The sequence below is a fragment of the Thunnus albacares genome, chromosome 24 (assembly GCF_914725855.1).
Source record: "Thunnus albacares chromosome 24, fThuAlb1.1, whole genome shotgun sequence".
Lineage (NCBI taxonomy): Eukaryota > Metazoa > Chordata > Actinopteri > Scombriformes > Scombridae > Thunnus > Thunnus albacares.
In genome coordinates, this window is record NC_058129.1 from 12,226,001 (window position 1) to 12,246,317 (window position 20,317).

The 20,317-nt window shown below is 38.6% G+C and overlaps 1 protein-coding gene and 1 long non-coding RNA gene across 2 annotated transcripts; one reads left to right on the top strand and one right to left on the bottom strand.

Annotated features, from left to right (window-relative positions):
- Positions 1-558: 558 nt before the first annotated feature.
- Positions 559-6,744, top strand: nfkbiz (nuclear factor of kappa light polypeptide gene enhancer in B-cells inhibitor, zeta). The gene is made up of 11 exons (XM_044344982.1): positions 559-649; positions 736-877; positions 2,231-2,313; positions 2,619-2,935; positions 3,020-3,125; positions 3,234-3,380; positions 5,181-5,244; positions 5,327-5,496; positions 5,622-5,732; positions 5,947-6,114; positions 6,227-6,744. Exons 2-11 carry the CDS (start codon positions 805-807, stop codon positions 6,263-6,265), a joined length of 1,278 nt encoding a protein of 425 aa, XP_044200917.1. The 5' UTR covers positions 559-649; positions 736-804; the 3' UTR covers positions 6,266-6,744.
- A 10,340-nt stretch (positions 6,745-17,084) lies between these two features.
- On the bottom strand, positions 17,085-19,717 carry LOC122976037. Its single transcript, XR_006400794.1, has 3 exons — positions 19,221-19,717; positions 17,902-17,962; positions 17,085-17,585 (listed from the first exon to the last, which is right to left on the bottom strand). It is a non-coding gene; the product is annotated as an uncharacterized LOC122976037 (long non-coding RNA).
- Positions 19,718-20,317: the final 600 nt, after the last annotated feature.

Sequence of the window (20,317 nt, forward strand, 5' to 3'; positions counted from 1 at the left end):
TTAAAAAATTGGATGATTATTTTTGCTGTTTTTCACACAACCTTACTGTGTATTTGTCAACAGTATATTCTACTTATATAGTGTATTCTAAACAGTATATTCTGCCTTATAAATTACTTACAAGATTACATTTTCACTTGCATTTTCATTATTAGTATTTCAAGTTTGCTTATGAATTCGTTTATGAAGGCTTTATTGTTCAGTTGCTTTGCATATGTATGCAGCACATTCATCTTATTTTCATATCATATGATCATCAACAGTTTTCCTAGTTGAGAAGTAGACTTCAGACTAACTGCTTCCAAAGATGTTTTCAAGTCATTTATTTTCTTTTAAATGCACAAAATACTTCCAGATACGGATTTTAATTCATTCATTTTCCTTAAAAGATCCTGTTCTCATATATGTTTTATACCCCTCTGAATCAGCCTGAAACTTAATGTAAACTCTATCTGCTAAAAAAAAGTGAGTAAAGTAAATTAAGCTGGATTTACAGTCCAGGATTAACTTTTAGTATTGACATAATGTATAATGAATCTGACATCAAACCTGCCTCAGAGTAACCTGTCAACCAGGAAGTGGGACGTTTTTCTGTGGCAGTTGTTCCTCATTTCTGATCTTGTGGTGACAAGCAGAAAGGTGCAGACAGGTGAGTTAGTCCTACATTTATTTTTTTATGTCACACTGTCTTTACTTCTTCACTGCACTGTTTTGACAGCAAGTTTACATTCCTAGGACTTCAAGGGGGAAAAGAAAGTTAAGTTCCTGGTGGAGTTGAGCGTTAATAAATGACTCCTTAGAAACATGTTGGATCAAACTCGCAGTGAGACCAGAGGAAGCCAGTTTCTGTCAGCAGGGATCAACTCCGGCAGTAATGGTAAAGATCTGTTTTTATAGTTTCAGACATCAGCACCATCACCACTTTTAAAAGTATGAAATTCTAACCACACTTACTTTGTGTGTGACTTGTTCCTGAACATTTGATTCCACCTGTACGGTAGGCTACTGTTTTTTTAAAGACCTGAGGAAATGAGGAAATCCGCCTAACTTCTGTGTGTTTAGCCTGTCACACTGACAACAGAGAACAGCGGTCTGACCAGCACTTAACAATATGATAACCTATTTGACTTTTCTTAAAGGATAGGTTCACAGTTTTTCAAGTCTGTCTGTGAGGTTTTCCTCACTGTAATCATTCCTCCTGTTCATACTGGCTTTTAAAAGATTCCCTTCAAATGTGCTTTCAATGTAAGTGATGAGTGAGTCATTTAAAAGTTTATCTGAAGCTTATATGAGGCTTCAGCAGTCTGAGATAGTCATATCAAGTGGATATCTGCCACATTTACAGCATTATTACTATATTAAACACTGTTTAATTTAGTTAAGTTGATTTAAGTTTGAGCACTGTAAAAATAACTCAACCTTGCATGGATGCTAAGAGTAAACGCTTTACCTGTTGTTGTTTTTTGTGAACCTTTTTAACACTTATTCTACTTACATTTCAATATACAACTAATATGTTAATATATATGTTATGTACATTTTCTAGGCGGTTAGGTTCAGAAAATCCAATTTTTTAATCTTGTGAACAAGACTAAAAGAGTCATGCTAACATGCTCACAATGACAATGCTAATATGCTGTTGTTAAGCAAAGTTAACCATGCTCACCACCCTGGTTTAACATGCTAACATTTGCTAATTTGCTCTAAAATGAAAGTAGGGCTGAGGCAGGTATTTATTTAGTCATAAACCAAATAAATCTTGGCGTCAGATGAATCCCACCTTTATTTAACCAGGACGTTTCTTGAGATACATTATCTCTATTACTAAATGTGGCCAAAATGGCAGCGTAAAATAGGTGTGACATAAAAACACACATCATTTATTTACAACAATCACATATAATGCAACAAAACAGGACCTGAAAGACATGAACATGAGAATTTAAAACAATTACATTCCTTATGAAACAATTTTGAATGTGATGCTGATATGACAGGCTCAGGGTGTGTAGAAAAAGAAGATGCAGTTTTATCAAGTTCAGATTAGACTCCAGTTACACTGAAGATCACATAATAATCAAATTTTTATCATATTTTACTCAGAATTTACCCTCTTTAACCCTAAATCTGGGATTGCTTAGAATGATTATACAAGGTTGAGGACTTTTTAAATTTTGAATTGAAGAAAAATTCACATTCAGCCATTCTTATTATGTTTTTTTTTCTTCAGGCTTTTTTATCACTGATCCCAGGCCACCAGGAGCGGTGCACAAGAAGAACACGGTGAAGGAGCTGCTAATGATAAGCCGCCAGGTCAGTCAGAGTAAACAGGTATTTCAACAAGCACATGAACGTGACAAGACACGTTTTACAGACGGCTCAGCAAATGGTACAGTCAACTCATAAATGTGTACATTACCGTCTAGTTTTATCTATGAGGAAAGAAAGACTTTGAGTTCCTCCAGTATGAGGAAGAAGTTAAGCATTCCTCCACTTAAGTTATTCAATATGCAAAACATTTAAAGGGAACACCTGATATGGGTGTGTCTGTTACGTAACTAGGTCTGAAAATATCTGAATTGAACTCTAATAATAGCTCAAAAATGATTCTCTTTCAGAAAAGGAGCTACTTGCAGGATGACAACTCAGAGCATAAATGTAAATCACCCAAATTTGAAGCCTCTGACACAACTTTTCATGTGTTGAGTCCTCCAGCACTAGTGAACCCCAATATCACTACTCATTTCCCCCCTGCTGCACCTGAAAACTGCTACATCACCCCACAACATATGCAACATGCAGCTCTGCAGGGACAAATGGCTCCGACTGGTGAAGTCAAAATGACTTTGTTTCAATGGCAAATACAACAAGAGGCACAGAGAGTTGAAGGACTTTCTCTTGAGCTGATGAACATGCAAGATGCAGATGGTGACACGTACGTATTCATGAAAAAGTAATTATTTGGAAATGATTTGCATTTGCACTCTAACTCATTGCTTGTATCATTTTTAACTACTAGATTTCTTCACATAGCAGTGGCACAAGGTAAAAGGGCTCTGGTATATGTGCTCGCTGCAAAAATGGCGAGAAGTGGCTCACTGGACATGAAAGAGCACAACGGGCAGGTATAAAACTCTCACAAGGTTATAAAGGTTAAGGCAATGGTTACATGCCTCATGGTATTTTAACCTGCTCCCTAAAGTCTTGTTAAGCTTTTCTCTTTGTACACACAGACACCACTTCAGATAGCAGCTGCCACCAATCAGCACTTAATTGTCCAAGACCTGCTGCTGCAAGGAGCAGAAATCAACACAAGAGACCTCTGGGGCCGCTCTCCTTTGCATGTGTGTGCTGAGAAAGGCCATTTTCTTAGTCTTCAGGTAATAATTTGTTGTTAACGCATCGACACACGTCATGTTTAATGAATCAGCAGCTTATGTAACTCATTTAAGATAAGTTTAACACTTAATACAATGTAAGAGCAGCATGTTTTCAAATAGTTTGTTTTTGTGTTTGGTTCTCACATTATGGACATTAAGTTTGATTCCTTTTTTTTTTTTATTAAAAATCCCTCAAATTAAGTAGACTTTTTAAAATATGTTGTTGAATTTTTACATATTTGGTAAAAAAAAAAAAAAAAAAGAATGTTTTCTGTGTTTCCTTGTCATTGTCAGCAGTTTCTTGTACAAATTAGATGATTTAAAAACAAGAAAACTTAATCACAGACACAGGTCAGTAGATCAAACAACTGATTGATTTTTGATTGACTGAGTCTTTAACACAATTACTTGCTACTACAGGGGCTACTGTGAGTAAATGCATTCATACAGATATAAATACCCAAACAAAGTCAGTGTGATACCTTCCAAAATTCACTACAGAGTCGAGACTGAACGACAACTTTAAAATTACAGTGTATTACAGTATTGCGATATTGCATATTTTGTTAAATCTTTCAATCTTCCCTTCCCTGGCTTTAAAAATGTATGACTGGCAACAGACTTGAACCTACAACCTCAAAAACTTCACACAGAATTTACAGATGTGACTACACCTTGAGCTGGTGGATGAGTGGGCTATCATGACAAATTTTGGGCTTTTCAAATGTTGTTGTATTCCGAGAAACACAAGCTAATCCAGCAGGTATAGCAGGCATATTACTAAGAAGTTAAAGACAAGCATTTCCTTGTATTATATCTCAAACATCAGTCTGGGACCTCATAGAAAAAGAAGACAAAAATAGACTCTTGGACCCACAACCACAGGAACTAGAAGCACTCACACCATAGTTTTAACCTCTGCACTAAACCTCTTCAGGAATTTCCACCAGAACATTTCAGTCTTCACTTGTCGGCTTTAATATTCACCAGTTAAATCTCAAAGCTTAACTGAAACCATTAATTCCATTTACTGGCTGTATTGTTTAATTTGTTACAGTTGCCATTCTTCACTCTGGTTGTTTGTTCACAGCCTGACAAAAGGCTCCAAACCACAACCTCAAACCTCAACCTCTCCCCTGAGATGTTGGAGACTGGCAGTAGTTTTAACCAGTGGACCAACCTACTTTGAACACTTTTTATCAGAGGTTTCCAAACTTTGTTGTCCAATAAAGAGAAACACCAGATACTGCACCGCAAATAATACATGTCTCATACAGGCAGAACTAGGTGGTGACTCAGTATCAAAGTCATCAGTTATTCGTTGATTCATAATTAATTTAAACTGGATTTTCAACTTCAGTGATTATTCTGGCATTGAGTCAATAACACTTTGGTATCAGGTTAATGAGTCTAAGTAAAAGAGGGAACAAACCGTGCATGTATCACAATGCTCAGTGACATGCAGCTTATCTGACTTGTTAATTTTTAACTGCACATTAACACTGTTAATGTGAAACACTGAGCCTGCTTTGTTGGTTCATCAAGTATTTCTTTGTCAGACTTTTGAGTCATCATGTGACTCAGAAAATTTAAAACAAACTCTGGACTTTAATCCACATCTTGCTCACATCCTTTATTACTTTGTGAATCAAATCAATAATTAAATTATTAATTTGTGTTATCTGTTCATACACATCTATGTGTGCTGAAGACTTGAGAAGACTTGTAGGTACAGTATTTAAGTTTGTTTGTTGTATTCTACACTATATTGATTTCTTTTTCTCACACTTGTTTCCACAGAGCATCTGGAGGACAATGTTAGGAAGTGGGCGACCAATTGATATAGACATGTTCAATTATGATGGTAGGTGTTTTGTCTTTCACCAGACAGCTTGGTATAACCTACGACAGATGAATCTTAAAATACCACTGTTCTCTCTCCGGAGGTTTAACGCCGCTTCATGCAGCCGTCCTGTCTCACAATGCTGTCGTAAAAGAGCTGAGGAGTCTGGAAAATACTTGTTCACATATGACAGTGGACCTGGCACAGAGGAGACAGATGTACGTTCAGTGTGCTAAGACTCTGCTGCTCATGGGAGCCTCTTTTGGGATGAAGGTAACTTTACAACTAACAGCATTTAACTAACATTTAAGAAACCAGGAACTGCTTGGGGTTTTCTTTGAATTTCCATTAACAAATTAACATAAACATTAGAAGTGAGTCTTTTTTCATTTCTGCAGGATCAGAAAAGTGGGCGGACGTGTCTTCACATAGCTTCAGAAGAGGCAAATGTGGAGCTATTGAATATTTTCCTTGAACAGCCATCATCACTGACTGTTGTGAATGTTAAGGTTAGTGAATTTTGACATTTGACCTTTTAACTTTTAATCCCCTTAAAGCAGATCTGCAAACGTACAAAAACATATGAATCTAATGCAATGTCAGGTTTTTAGTAGGTTTTGTATATTATATCACTTTAGCATCTCACAAGATATTCAATTCACCACAGTCTTATCGCACGTCGACTTTGTCTACACTAACCGGTTTTGTGTCTGCATGTTTCAGACGTTCAGTGGAAACACGGTCCTGCATATTGTCAGCTCCTTGCAAAATCATAAAACTCAGGTGGAAGCCGTGAAGCTGCTGATGAGGAAAGGAGCCGACCCCGGGGCCAGAAACTTTGAAAATGAACTGCCGTCTCAGCTGGTGCCTGAAGGACCCATTGGTGAAAAGGTAGGGTGTGAAATGATGACTATGTTGTCCTATCACTTTACTTTTAATTAAGATGTCGCCATAGGACCATTAAGCAGAAAATAATTCACATGACATTATTTCTGTCTTTCAGGTGCGGCAGATCCTGAAAGGGAAAAGTGTTCATGCTTAAGTGAGCTCAAAAACACTGTCAGTCAGACAGTCAAGTCTATCATGATATTATTTGCCTACACAGGGCAGATGCTGGTTGTTTCAGTGAAACATGTCTACATGTTCATTACCATGTAATGCTCAAAAAGAAAATGAAGCTATGATTTGTGTTTTTTGTGTATGTTTTAACTCTTACTGTTTTACATTAGATACATTAGAAATGCTGTACAAGGAGAAAATGAAAATGTTGTGTGTTAAATGTTTTGGATCTTGCAATTATTGTTCAGACTTTCTCAATATTTAGGGAGACTTTAATCATGGGTTTCAAAGTCTTTTCTTTTGGAATGAAAAATTGTAATGAAATCATTTGAAGAGGTGTAACTTTTACCTTTTTTTTAAAAAAAAAAAGTATATTTCTGTTAGTATTTAGTTAGCGTATCATATGTAGAAACTGTGGGTTATTTTAAACTCATTTTGGAGTTAAAGGTGCATTGTGTAGAATTTAGTGGCGTCTAGCAGAACGGACTTGGCAGAAATGGAATATAATATTCATAAGTATGTTTTAATTAGTGTATAATCATCTGAAAATAAGAATAGTTGTTCCCATTATCTTAGAATGAGCCCTATATGTCTGCATAGGGTCCTCTTTTAGGGAGGCTGCCATGTAGCACTGCCATTTTCTATAGTAGCCCAGAATGGAAAAACCATTTTTCATGAGTTTTGTGGCCACTGTAGGTTCTCCTACATGCTTGGAAAGGGAGGGTGAGGGGTATCAGTTGGTTGCAACCTGCAACCTCACCACTAGATGTCACTAAATCCTACACACTGGTAAACTAATAAAGTCATGTGTTTGTTGTAAAATGGAAATGTATTTTCTCAAATGTATTATATTATGACTGCACCACTTAACCACATTTTATTGTCAAAAAATGATTTTGTGATGTTATATCATGTCGTCTAAATGTTCATTTTTAGGGTTGACAGTTGACACAAAATTTTGGGGTCTCAAAAGTGAAAATAAAGTATGTTATGTAGAAAACTTTGACATATTCTGACCACACCATTAACTACAATTTATTATGAAAAATATATTGTGCTGAAAAATTCTCTGAGTTTTAAAGAAGTTCAAGAGGTGTATGGAAGCTGAAGGTGACTGTGATCCTGTTTTTGCTGACCTTCAATGGTTTAACTTCTCACCTTGTCTAAGTGACGTACAGGTGGACTCCAGGAACACCATGACACCACTGTTGGGTGTGGAGCAGAGTACATTTCTGACTACACTCACTTTTGATGCTGGGTGTCTCTCAGCTAGTTGTCTTTCGGCACTGCTAGCTAGCTTGTTTTGCTGCTGGGTGAGAAGCTATAATTTGATGTCAGAGGTATAATTTTGTGCATGGTGGCATTTATTTGTGTGCATGATAGATGTGTTGTTATTAGCCTCCGGCAGCATTTAGTGTCTGCTGGGTGACTAATGGCTAATCTGGGTCCACCTTTTATTCAACATGGAAATTACTGCTACACATAATGAGTTCAGTTCTGCGCTGCCTTCAGTGCTTAAATTCTCTAACAACATGCCAAAGAAAATATGATTAAGAAAATGTGTTTCTGAATCATAAGTGGAAATCCATTTTCATAAACTTGCTTTTAGATGGTTCCTTGTTATTGCTCTCTTTATGCAGCAGTAGTTTGGTTAATTAGCTTGGAGTCCAATATGGTTTCTTAATTTTCCTGAATGGTTATTAATGAGCCTTTAGTTTCATATTGTATTAAGTGGTCACTGATCAGATCATGGAAGTATTTTGTCTCATTTCTATTTGTATAACCATCACTGGCTCTGGTGGCTAAATTGGCCTTAATGAAGCCAGTATAAGTCAGTGTCATACAAAAAGATTTGAATGCTCTCACAAAAGCACCTTTTTGGGCACCTGATCCAGTTGCTTGAACTGTTTGGTAACATTTTGATGTTGTTGAAGTCACACTGTCAAAGATTGAGAACCTCAAATGAAAGCTTTCATTTCCAGTGTGAATCTGTAGCTCACAGAAGCACTGAAGTTTAAAAGTTGTTATAAGTTTTAAGGTTGTGGATTCAATCCTGAAAACACAGATAATTACTTCAAGCCCTCTGACAAAACTCTTCCAGTCTCTTGATCCAGTAGCTCTACCTGTTGGTTACCTGTTTGAAGTTTCTGAAGTTGTGGGTTCATTCCTCAGTCTGTCATTGAACTTTTTCAAATCAGCTGAACTGCTGAAGATTGAAAAGCTCTGGTGAAGACCGGTGGACACCATCTGACTCTGTGGCTGCCTGTGACCGACAGTTTGTTAGAAGCTTAACGATCATAGGTTCAATCCCACTTCTATTGCTCAATATTTTAAGTCAGACATACTACTGAAGATTGAAAAGTTCTGGTGAAAACTATTGGTGACCTTGTGGCTCACTGTGTTGGATGTTAACATTGAAACTTAGTTCTTAGTAGTTGTTAGTCCTGACTCTCACTTATTTTTTCTTCTTAAACTCAGCCTCACTGCAGGAGATTGAAAACCTCAGATGAAGACTGTTTCATCTAATCTGACCTTGTGGCTTGCTGTGTTGGACAGCTACCCTGAGGTTTTGAGGTTGTGGGTTCGATCCCGACTCTGTCAGTGAATTTCAAAAATGATGACTCAGAGGAGAGGTTGAATCAATTAATGCCATATGCATCATGCCAAAGAAAGTATAATTAAGACACTCTGTTCTTCTAAAGCACAAGTGGAAATCCATTTAATACACTTGCTTTTAAATGGATCCTTGTTATTGCTATCCAATATGGTTTCTCAATTTTGCTGAATGGTTAATACCTTGTGGTCATCAGCCCTTTTCTGTAACCACTCGGCTAGTAGAACCACTGAGCCGCCCAAGGGAAATGTGCATTGATGTTGCTTCTGTGACCCTGGCAGAGGTGAGATTGAAAACCAATGACTAAAGCTTCAGAAAGGGTTCGACTCTGTGGCTTGGTGTGTTAGACAGCAAGTTCATGTTCATGTTTTAAGGGTCTAGGGTTTGATCCCGCATCAGTCTGTGACTTTTGAACGAAATCACTAAGAGGTGAGGTTGAAAACCAATGACTAAAGCCTCAGTAATAGTCAGACTCTGTGGCTCAGTGTATTAGACAGCAGGTTTGTGTTTTAGGGTCGTGGGTTCGATCCCGGGTCAGTCTGTGACTTTTGAATGACATCACTCAGAGGAGAGGTTGAAAAGCATTCAGAAAAGAGGCATGAGTGCGAAGGGGACCTGGTGGAGTGACGGCTTCGTCAACACAGATCTCAAATACGTCTGCGGACGTGAGGTGGCTGGTTCGATCCCTCTCCTTCACCAGTAACTGGAGCAAAAAAACTGTGTCCCACATGGGTGGGTAAGGGGGGGGGCCTTGTCCTCCCCCGATGTTCCGCAGGTCTGTATGCAGGAGGTTATGAAACAGGAAGTCCCGTCCAGCTGAAATTTTACCGTTGCATCAAGGTGCGGACAAGTTTTTAAAAATGTTGGAAGTCTCTTGCCATCGCATGTTTGTTGCTTACTATGTTCTGTCATTATTAATACACTAAACCACCGCCTTCCTATCGGGCTAAAATGCAAAATTCTCAAATGACACTTGGTGTCTACATACTGTTGTAGACTGCTGTGATACTTATATATGTACTCTTATACTTTATATGCACTCTTATACTTAGATATACGTACTTTGTATTTGGTTGGAGCCAATATCAATACTTTGTAAACCAACATTACAGACAGAACAAGCAAGAAGATCTTTATCCCTGGGCAGGGATTGAACCAGCAACCATGTGCTCAGGTGTATATTACCTGTGACTCATCCCTCTGAGCTATCCTTCTGATTAGACAGATAGGTGTTTATCTCATACATGTGTTATTCTTGCACCCCTCATGATACACTTAACATTTCATGAAAATTAGTTATTTGTACATGGAGGGAGTAGAGCTTTTGTGTGGTCACACCTGCCTTCTGCAGGTTCCTCTGGCTGAGTAGGGGATTGAACCAGCAACCTTGTAAATGCCAGCCCTTTTCTGTAACCACTCAGCCAGTCAAGGTACCCTCTGGTCAACCGAAAATCCTAAATGAATTAATACCATATGCATCATGCCAAAGAAAGTATAATTAAGACACTCTGTTCTTGTAAAGCACAAGCGGAAATCCATTTTCATACTGATATTTTGGTGACCCTGGCAGAGTTAAGAATATGATCCTTGGAACAGGGTGATTTTGACACTGTAAGACTGTGATTGTGATGCTAAATCACTTGAAATTTGATGTAACATGTTTATATCTCAAACACATGTTGTTCCTGCAGCCTTTATGTTACAGTTAATGTTTGATGAAAAAACTGTTGTTATTGTAATTTGGGAGAGTATCTGTTGTGCACAGTGACAGGGTGATTGGAACAGGGTGATTTTGAGACTGTGATGCTAAATGAATTAAAATGTTTTAGTAGAAAGCACAACAAGTTGCACCTGTGGAGTCCATAAACGAGCAGGAGACAGGGGTGTGGCCTCACTGAAAGAAGCCAGCTCACAGCCTGGCTGCCCGGTGTTACGGACAAACTGGTGGTGGTGGTTCAGCCAGTGGTCTGCACTGAAGCATTTTTACGTGGAGTGGGGTGTTTCCCACCCTTGTGGTGACTTTCTGACTTTGTTGAAGTTGTGGGTTGAACCCTGAGGCACTCAGCAGTGCAAAACTTTAGCTGACTGTGTTTGACAGCAACACTGAAGTATTGAAGTTGTGGGTTGAATCCCGACTTGAGCAATGAATTTTTAAAGTTAGCAGCTGTATGTAAGATGTAAAACCCTTGTGGCTGACTTTGTTAAAATATGATAATGAAAGGTTTTAAGGTTGAAGCCAGAGCTGCTTGGAGATTTTCAATCTTCAGGAGTGTGTCTGACTTTAAAAAACTGACAGAGAGTGCTAGAAGTGAACCCACAACCCTTAAACTTCAAAGAAGCTGTCTAACACAGTGAGCTTCACAAGCAGATGATGCATAACACTTTTGATCGGAGCTGTTCAACCTTTAGAAGTGTGACTGACGTGAAAAAAGCTGAGTGACAGACTGAGGATTGAACCTGGAACATGAAAATATTGAAGCTGCTGCCAATTAGGCTGAGCTACTGGACTGTGCTGCTGAAAGAATGTTTTGTCAGAGCATTTGTCTTTAATGAAGATAGTGGTTTTAAAAAGTTCCAAAATGGAAACAAGTAGAAGTCATTAAATGTTTCAAATCCCCAGTGGTGTATCTTGTATCTGACTGATTGAACCTTCAAACCTTTAAGTAGCATAATTTAACACAGTGAGCCTCAAGGGTCAAACCTTTACCAAGGGTTTTCAATCTTAAATACAGCTGCTAACTTTAAAAAGTGGTTGATCAAGTCAGGACTGAAGCCACAGAGTTTAAACTTCAATGCTGCTGTCCAACACAGTGAGCTAAAGCTCTATGTTGTCACAGAGTTTACACTTGGTGTTTTCAGTCCTCAGTGGTCTGGCTGGACTGAACCCATAGCTTCAACAAAGTCAAAAAGTTACCAAACAGTTCACGCTACCGGATCAGGTCCGTAAAAAGGTATTTTGACAGAGCATCTAAATCTTTAGGCACGTTATTGGATTTAAAAAAACAAAAACAAGCATCCTCTGAATTGAACCCACAATCTTAAAGGTTAAGTGCAGCCATCTAACACCTTGAGCTACAAAGTACACCTGCAACCAAGAGGTATCACCAAAGGTTTTCAATCTTCATCAAGGCAGCTGAACAAGCCAGGATTGAAGTCACAATCTTAAAGCTTTTGAACCCACAACGTCAAAAACTTTAAAGAGCTGCCAAACAGACTGAGCTACTGGACGAGGACAAGCATCACTCATGATATTGGTTTTAAAAAATCTTTGGGCAGTTCTGGCTTGAACCTTAAAACCTTTAAAGTATATTTTAAAACAGTTAGGCTGAAGGGTCAAAGCTTTTACCAAGGGTTTTACATCTTAAATACAGCTGCTAACTTAAAAAATGACTGATCAAGTTGGGATTGAACTCACAAATTTAAAACTTCTGTGTTGTTGTCAAACACAGTGAGCTAAAGCTTTACATGGCTGTTTGGCTCAGGGTTGAACCCACAACTTGAACAAGGTCAGAAAGTCACCACAAGGTGGGTAACACCCCACACCACGTAAAACTGCTTGAGTGCAGACCACTGGCTGAACCAGCAGGACCAGTTTGTCCGTAACACCGGGCAGCCTGGCTGTGAGGTGGCTTGTTTCAATGTATGTGTTGGATCCAAGAAAATGATCCAAAGAAAATGTCTGTTAATGAAATGTTAAGTGTAACATGAAGGGTACTCATACTCAGACAAATACCAAAGTCACTTTAATGAAAATGTTTTCAATAATTTAACATTACACTGACAGCTTTACAGGGTCAAAAATATCCAATTTCAAGCATTGTATATTCTGCAGTGGTGGGTGGTTGAAATGGCCCAAATGTTAAAGAAAAGGGCAGCTCTGCTGCTGAAGGAACGTAGCTCTGCAACACAGCAGTTCTACCTGGAGTGGGCTGATACCCACCTTTTTGGTAAGTTTTTAAGTGAAGACAGAGAACCTCAAATGAAATTCTTTTTCAACCGGTATAAAACTTTAGCTCAGTGTATATTGATGTAACTTTCGCCACCCCGGCAGAATTAAAGACATCATTGTTGGAACAGGGTGATTTTGACACTGTAATGCTGAATCAAATGAAATGTTTTGGTAGAGAGCAGAAACAGTTGCACCTGTAGTGTCCATAAACAAGCAAGGGACAGTGGAGTGGCCTCACTGAAGCAAACCATCTCACAGCCAGGCTGCCCGGTGTTACGGACAAACTGGTCCTGCTGGTTCAGCCAGTGGTCTGCACTCAAGCAGTTTTACGTGGTGTGGGGTGTTTCCCACCCTTGTGGTAGCTTTCTTACTTTGTTGAAGTTGTGGGTTCAACCCAGAACCAATTAGCAGGCCAAAGCTTTAGCTCACTGTGTTTGACAACAACACAGAGGTTTTAAAGTTGTGGGTTCAATCCCGACTTGATCAGCAATTTTTTAAGTTAGCAGCTGTATTTAAGATGTAAAACCCTTGGTAAAAGGTTTGACCCTTGAGCCTAACTGTTTTAAAATATACTTTAAAGGTTTTAAGGTTGAAGCCAGAGCTGCTTGGAGATTTTTTAAAGCCAATATCTTGAGATAGGACTGTTCTGGTCCAGTAGCTCAATCTGTTTGGCAGCTGTTTTAAGTCTTTGAAGTTGTGGGTTCAATCCTCAATCAGTCAGATACAAGATACACCACTGAAGACTGGAACCATTTAATGACTTCTACTTATTTCCATTTGGTAACTTTTTAAAACTGGTATCTTGATTAAAGACAGAAATGCTCTGACAAAACATTCTTTCAGCAGCATGGTCTAGTAGCTCAGCCTGATTGGCAGTCAGTCTCAAGTCAGCCACACTGCTGAAGGTGGAACAGCTCAATCATGACGTCAGACACCCTTTCTATATCGTCAAATAACTAATTAAAAACAAACTTATAAGAAAAATGAGCACTTGGACAAACATCAGCATGATAAGAACTACCTGAAATGACAGAAACCATCTTTGGGAAAAATGTATTTGACGTGTACTTTGACTGTGACTCGTTTGGCTCATGTCCCATCCACTAACATGGAGGGGGTGGGACTTATGACCTATACTGCAGCCAGCCACCAGGGGGCGATGGAGATGTTTGGAGATGAACGTTCAGCAGTGTGGCTGACTTGAAAAAGCTCAATGAGAGACTGAGGATTGAACCCACAACTCAAAACATTGAAGCTGCTGCCAAACAGGCTGAGCTACTGGACTGTGCTGCTGAAAGAATATTTTGTCGGAACATTTCTGTCTTTAATCAAAATATTGGTTTTAAAAGTTACCAAATGGGAACAAGTAGATGTGATTAAATGTTTCCAGCCTGACAACAGGCTTGAACCTACACCTTGAACTAGTGGACCTGAGGGGTCTCAAGGCATATTTTGGAGTTTTCAGATGATAGCATTTTTCAAGGAACACAAACTAATAAGGCAGGTTGATGTAATATTATGTGCGGCTGAATAGAAAAAAAAATCAATGGCATGACTGAGAATTGAACTGACACCTTCAAGGCAACCTGTAAACTGTTGCCCAACAGGTAGAGCTAATAGACCATGTGGTGTTTTGTCAGAGGATTTCTTAATGAAAATACTTATTTTCAAAATTAGCAATTGGCCACAGCATAAGCTGTCAACCCTTAAAACTCAGCTGTAGCCGTCAAATACAGTGAAACACAAGGGTCACACAGTTACCTCAAGGTTTTCTATCTTCAGCTGAGTTAAAAGTTTAGTGATCAAGTCAGGATTGAACCCAAAACCTTAAGTAGTCTAACAGATGAGACAGTTTCCAAAGGTTTTTATCATTAGTTTACGCTTCACTTAAACTTCAAATTCAATGAGCTGTGGAGTCAGACAGGAACAGTGAGGTTGACTGAGTCAGAATTGAACCTATAACTTCAAACTTCAAGCGAGCTGCTACACCGGGGCCCTGAAAGCCTGTTTTTGACAGAGCATTTCAATCTTGTCATACAATTTGTACACCTATGAGAAAATACTGCTACCAAGAAATTTTCACCAAAAGGTTTCACTCACTTACAAAATTGATTAATGGTGATTAAAGATACTAAGTCAAAGAGCATTTCAAGAGTTTAATTCAATTAAAATATAGCATGTCTTCTGTGCCATATTTTTACCAATTATTTCCAGAAGCAAGCTATATCCATTCTCTTTCATTTTTCAAATTTTAATGCTCAATTTGGACTTGTTTCTTATTTCATCTATTTATTTTAATATGCACAGTGACCTGGAGACAGACAGAAAGCTGAGAAATACTGTAAACAATATCCATTTAATCTGATATTCCAGAAACAGTCTGATATACTGTCGCTTTATTGGAACTTTACACAAAGAAGACATAATTTGACATAGACACCTTACATTTAAAGGGAACTCATGATGAAACAGTCCAATGGCCCTCTGAATAAAAATGCTGATGCTCCTCTGAAATTCTTTCGACCACATGTCTTTAGAGCTCAGTTATTATTAATAACAGTGCAATTTAAGTTTTGTATTGAATGAACTGAATTGAAAGCACAAAGAGAAGCTGTGTCCTTTCCCACTGCATAAGTTAACCCTCTTTAATCTCCATGTATCCAGATATTTTCACAAACGGCGACACACGTAATCAAAAGAAATCAGTAAAAGTCTAACACAGCAATGACATACAGCATAATAGAGAGAAGCAGCCAATAAGAAAAGACTCACAGTGCATTGGTGTGAATTATGGCACATATTGATCCTGTATTATGTGACTTAACAACATCAGTATCATGATCAATCATTAATGGACTGTAGCAGATTTTGTCCCAACTTCTCCTCTAATAAAGCCATGACTTAAAATATATTAAAGACTCAAATATGTCAGGTATAAGAATCAGGGCAGCAAAATTTAAGCTTTTCCTTAAAAGTGGCTGTTATTGGAGGTATGAGGTTTTCACTGCACAGAATAAACTCATCTTAAACAGACGTGTTGATATGGACAGACGTGTTAATATTTCTCCGTTAAGGCATGGAATGAGCAACGAAGTGACAGCTATCTACTGCATTGCTTCAGTCGCAGTAAGAGGAGTGTTGCCGCCCGCTGTTCTGAACATCACAGACACAAACAAAACAACATAAACGGCACTGTAACATGTGAGAGCTTTTTTTCAGAATTGCTATTTTGAAGCTGATATAACTTTGGAGACCACTGAAAGACAAGATAAAGCTACAGTCTTTGGTCACAAGTAAAATGTTCTGCTGCACATTATACACTGAGTTAATAGGATATACAGTATGTTTGACATTATGATTGCACGACGACAGCTGTCAGCTGCAGTAAACTCAGTTTTGGTTTAACTACCACTGAAGCCAGACTCTAAAACTGCATTCAAATGTATGTACATTAAACAAGTCGATGGTGGATTTAAATCCTGGTTTCCTTAATTGAGTGAGACGATTTCTGTCATTATCAATGCTGTCTCACTAATGCCAGGAAGTTTTTTGGGGGGGACAGAGACAAGGCACACTGGACCCACACAGAAAGAGATAGAGACAGGTAAGTGGGAGGTGGCGGGGGGAGGTGTGACGGGCCAAGACGATTTGATTGGATGTGGATGAGTGATCAACGGCGAGGGCGGCCAATAGAGGAGGCTGTCCCGAGGCGATGCCCCTCCCAGTGGCGGACAGATGCAAGAACGCACCAACGGGACATACACAGAGAGAGGGCCACTGTACCTAGAGAGGTTACCCTCCTGCAGAAGGCATTGGGACTCATCTAGCACATTGGGTTCACTGTAAAAAGGGGGGGCGAAGGGGAAGGATGGGAGTTTAGTTGAGATCAAAACACCACCCGAGTCCTGAGCCCCTTCCTTTTGAGGACAGCCAGAGCATTCACTCTGTCCATAATAGCTGGGGCTAACAGTCTTACCAAGATACAGAGTCTTAGCTACAGTACTTCACCATGCTGCTCTGAGACTGTTGATCAGAAAAACATTATAAATGAACAGATATACACACAAAAATATTGGATATGACAATGCAAGTTGTAACCAGACTGTCCAAAGTGTGTGTTTATAAAGGTTTGTAATGAGCGAGTGAATGACTGAGAAAGTGACTGAGTGAGTGACAGTCATTACGAGTAACCGAGACTAACTCAGTGAGTAACTGAAAAGTGTGGCTAAGGAGTGATTGTGTGGGTGGGTGAGAGGGTTTGCTGATTCATATCAAGTCCCACTCAAAAGTCCATTAATTTCTTTAGGAGACTTAATACACAAGGGTTGACTGATGTCATCTTTCTCCGTCTTTGGTGAAAGGACGGGGTTCTTCCCTCAGCGTTTATCCCTGTGAACCGCCTGAAAAACAAAAACAGTGTGTATTATAAACTGTAGTAGTATAAATAGCACACCATTCTTCAGTGTTGCATCCATGTTGCCATGTACTAATGCTCACCACATTATTGTAACCAAATAACTGCATCTTATCAGTGCCTGTTTTTTTTAAATTGGTATTTTACATTAAAAAAAAGAAAAGTCCCTCTAATGTAAGTTGTAACCAGACTGTCCACGTGTGTGTTCATAAAGGTTTGTTTGTTTCTTTAAGAGACTTAATACACAAGAGTTGACTGATGTCATCTTTCTCCGTCTTTGGTGAAAGGACGGGGTGCCTCTCTCAGCGTTTATCCCTGTGAACTGCCTGAAAAACAAAAACAGTGTGTATTATAAACTGTATTATTATTATTATTATTATTATTATTATTATTATTATTATTATTATTATTACTATCATTATTGTTATAAATAGCACACCATTCTTCAGTGTTGCATCCATCCAGGAAAGCAACACTGAGGACTGGAATATTGCTGCAAATTGCTGATGTGTTTCATACAGGCCACTATAGTAATAAATCTACAAGTACACACTACTACACAGACAGCAACGGGACATTATCTAAATAAAATTAAGTCATTTGGACACGTTGGCATATAAAACAAAGTAAAATGAAACTAACCATATAATTTGGAGCATCAGAATCACAAGTCCAGCTGCGCTCTCAGAAATGTTGATTGATGCTGAAACAAGACATTATTTTAGCAACAGTACAGATGATGTAGTAGTTAGCAAGACTGATTTCAAAACTTAATTCCTGCGTCTCAAGTCCTATGCCTTTCGTATTTTATTGGAATAAAATTCAATATGCAATACTGCATCATTACACATGGTAGAGCTGCAACACAAAAATACTGCAGTGCCTGGAGCACATTTACTCAACTACTGTAGTTAAGTACAATTTTTACAGTTCAGCATCATCGCCGATAGATAGCGACAGGTCAGGTGCACTGACTCAGTACCATGTCTTTCTTACACGGGAATAACATCAACATAAAATAGACACGGCGGTCTACAACACTACAAGGCCTATTCAAATATAAAATAGACACAGCTGTTTGCCTAATCAAACACAAAGCAGACAGTCAACAACACCACAGGCAGTGACACAGACAGGTGCCGAGATGCGGTAAACATGGAGTCAAACAACACATTAATCTCACATTATGACTGATTTCTTCATAACCAACATTTAAGTTAAGAAAGAGACTAATTATGGATGTTTGTATCTTTGTTGAGGTCTGAAAAGGTGAAAACGTTCAGTATTTCCCAAGAAAAGAGCAGCGCAATTAGAGAAAAATCTGAATAAATGAACAGAAATTGCTCTTTTTTTGTATGATACTTTTTCTCATCTTGTGACCTCAAACATTTATCAAGGTTAACTAAATCAAGTGTGAAACTAAGCACTAATAATAGCAGTGGTGTGGTCAGAGGACAAGTCAGACAGGTCATTATAAAGAAATAAGGTACACCGGAGGATAACATGTCATTTTATCAAAACAGAGTGTTTCATAGTGGTGTAATACAACAAACCACATAACATTCAATTAGAAAACTCTAAGATGGCATCTAGACAGCATATTTATGTTCTCATCAAAAAGAAATAATGCACATATCATACTGTAGATACATGACTCACACATATTTCTTTATGTATATTCTTTATGAGTTTTTGTTCATGTCAAAAAGTATCACTGCATGTATCAAATACACGACTTACTCACTCTTGTTTTCTGCAGGAATGAATTCTCACAAGCAACAAGCAGCTTCTGCACAGGCTCATTCTCAAACCACACAGTCAACAGGTGACTGAACCATTTAGAAATGCAAAACTGGGGAAATCCACCTTATTCAAGGCCTCGGCGGGCTTGTCAGTCCCAGTACAAGATCCAGTTCATCATATAACATCCATAAGTTATGGAAGTGACATGTTTCACTCACCAAGTGTTGTCGCCGCTCAGCCTGCTGTAGTTTAGTGTAAATTAGTCCATTTGTGTCTTCCACCATCCTCCATAGAACAAAATAATCCCAACAGGTTAACCAACTTTATACATATCACGGTCCCTTTTTAAATCTTCATCCTCCTCTCCTTCATGGTGCCACTTTGTCTTTGTCGATGTTTATGTCCCGCTCAACACACAGCAAAGTGAGGTTGGATAGTCTGGCCGTTAGCCGCTGTCAGGCTAGTAGTGCTAGCAATAACGTTAGCTTGATGATCCGCTTTTCTTACTCTCTCGCTCTTTGCGTTTTAATGCAGCCGATTTATACTTTACCTCCTACCTAGATTTAAAAAAACACAAACATCACCTTGATCGTTAACTTGACAGTGTGCGACAACATGACGCATTCACGGACACACAGGCTGCTGGCTTTTAAAACTCCCGGCAGCCAAATAGAGGGGCAAGGGCCCTATTAAGGGGGTACTAAGGGGGTGGAATCAACGACAATACAAACATACAAGACGAAAACCTCTTGGCAGTGGTGGGGCTCGTCTCTGATCTGCAGAAGACACGACGTGGTCTGAGTCTGACTTTTTATTATTTGCCACTATCAAGACAAACAAACACAAACTTTATTCACAATATTCAACTAAACAACAAAAATGCAGTTAGCAGTTGACAGCTAGCTAGTTGTTATATCCAAAGATGATAATATCTATTCTGTTCTTGCTGATTAATGCTGTTACCTCTTCTTTAGAGTCCTTTCTAAAGATTATTTGACGGTTATTTTGCAAAATGTTCCACTTTTTAGGTCCAAGTTTGAGATGTGTTCAGGAGCTCATTTTGGTGCAGCTACTCTCTCATACAACTTTTTTTTTTTCCAGATGTCAGATGTCTATGAGTTGTTAACAGCTCCACCAAATAGTGATTTTTCCCTCTAAACTTCTCACATTGTTTCATTTCAATAAATGTTCAAATGATCCAATATTTCACCAAAAATCAAAGATGAGAGTCCAAAAACTGAAAACAGATTTGTGTATCAGAACTTTGTTTTTCCTTCTTTCCTCTCCCATGAATCATCTTACGACCCCTCAGATT

Coding starts and splice junctions, on each gene's coding strand:
- nfkbiz (XM_044344982.1), top strand. CDS start 805: ATGTTGGATCAAACTCGCAGTGAGACCAGAGGAAGCCAGTTTCTGTCA. Junction 5,245..5,326: donor AGACATGTTCAATTATGATG/GTAGGTGTTTTG, acceptor CTCTCTCCGGAG/GTTTAACGCCGCTTCATGCA. Junction 5,497..5,621: donor GAGCCTCTTTTGGGATGAAG/GTAACTTTACAA, acceptor TCATTTCTGCAG/GATCAGAAAAGTGGGCGGAC.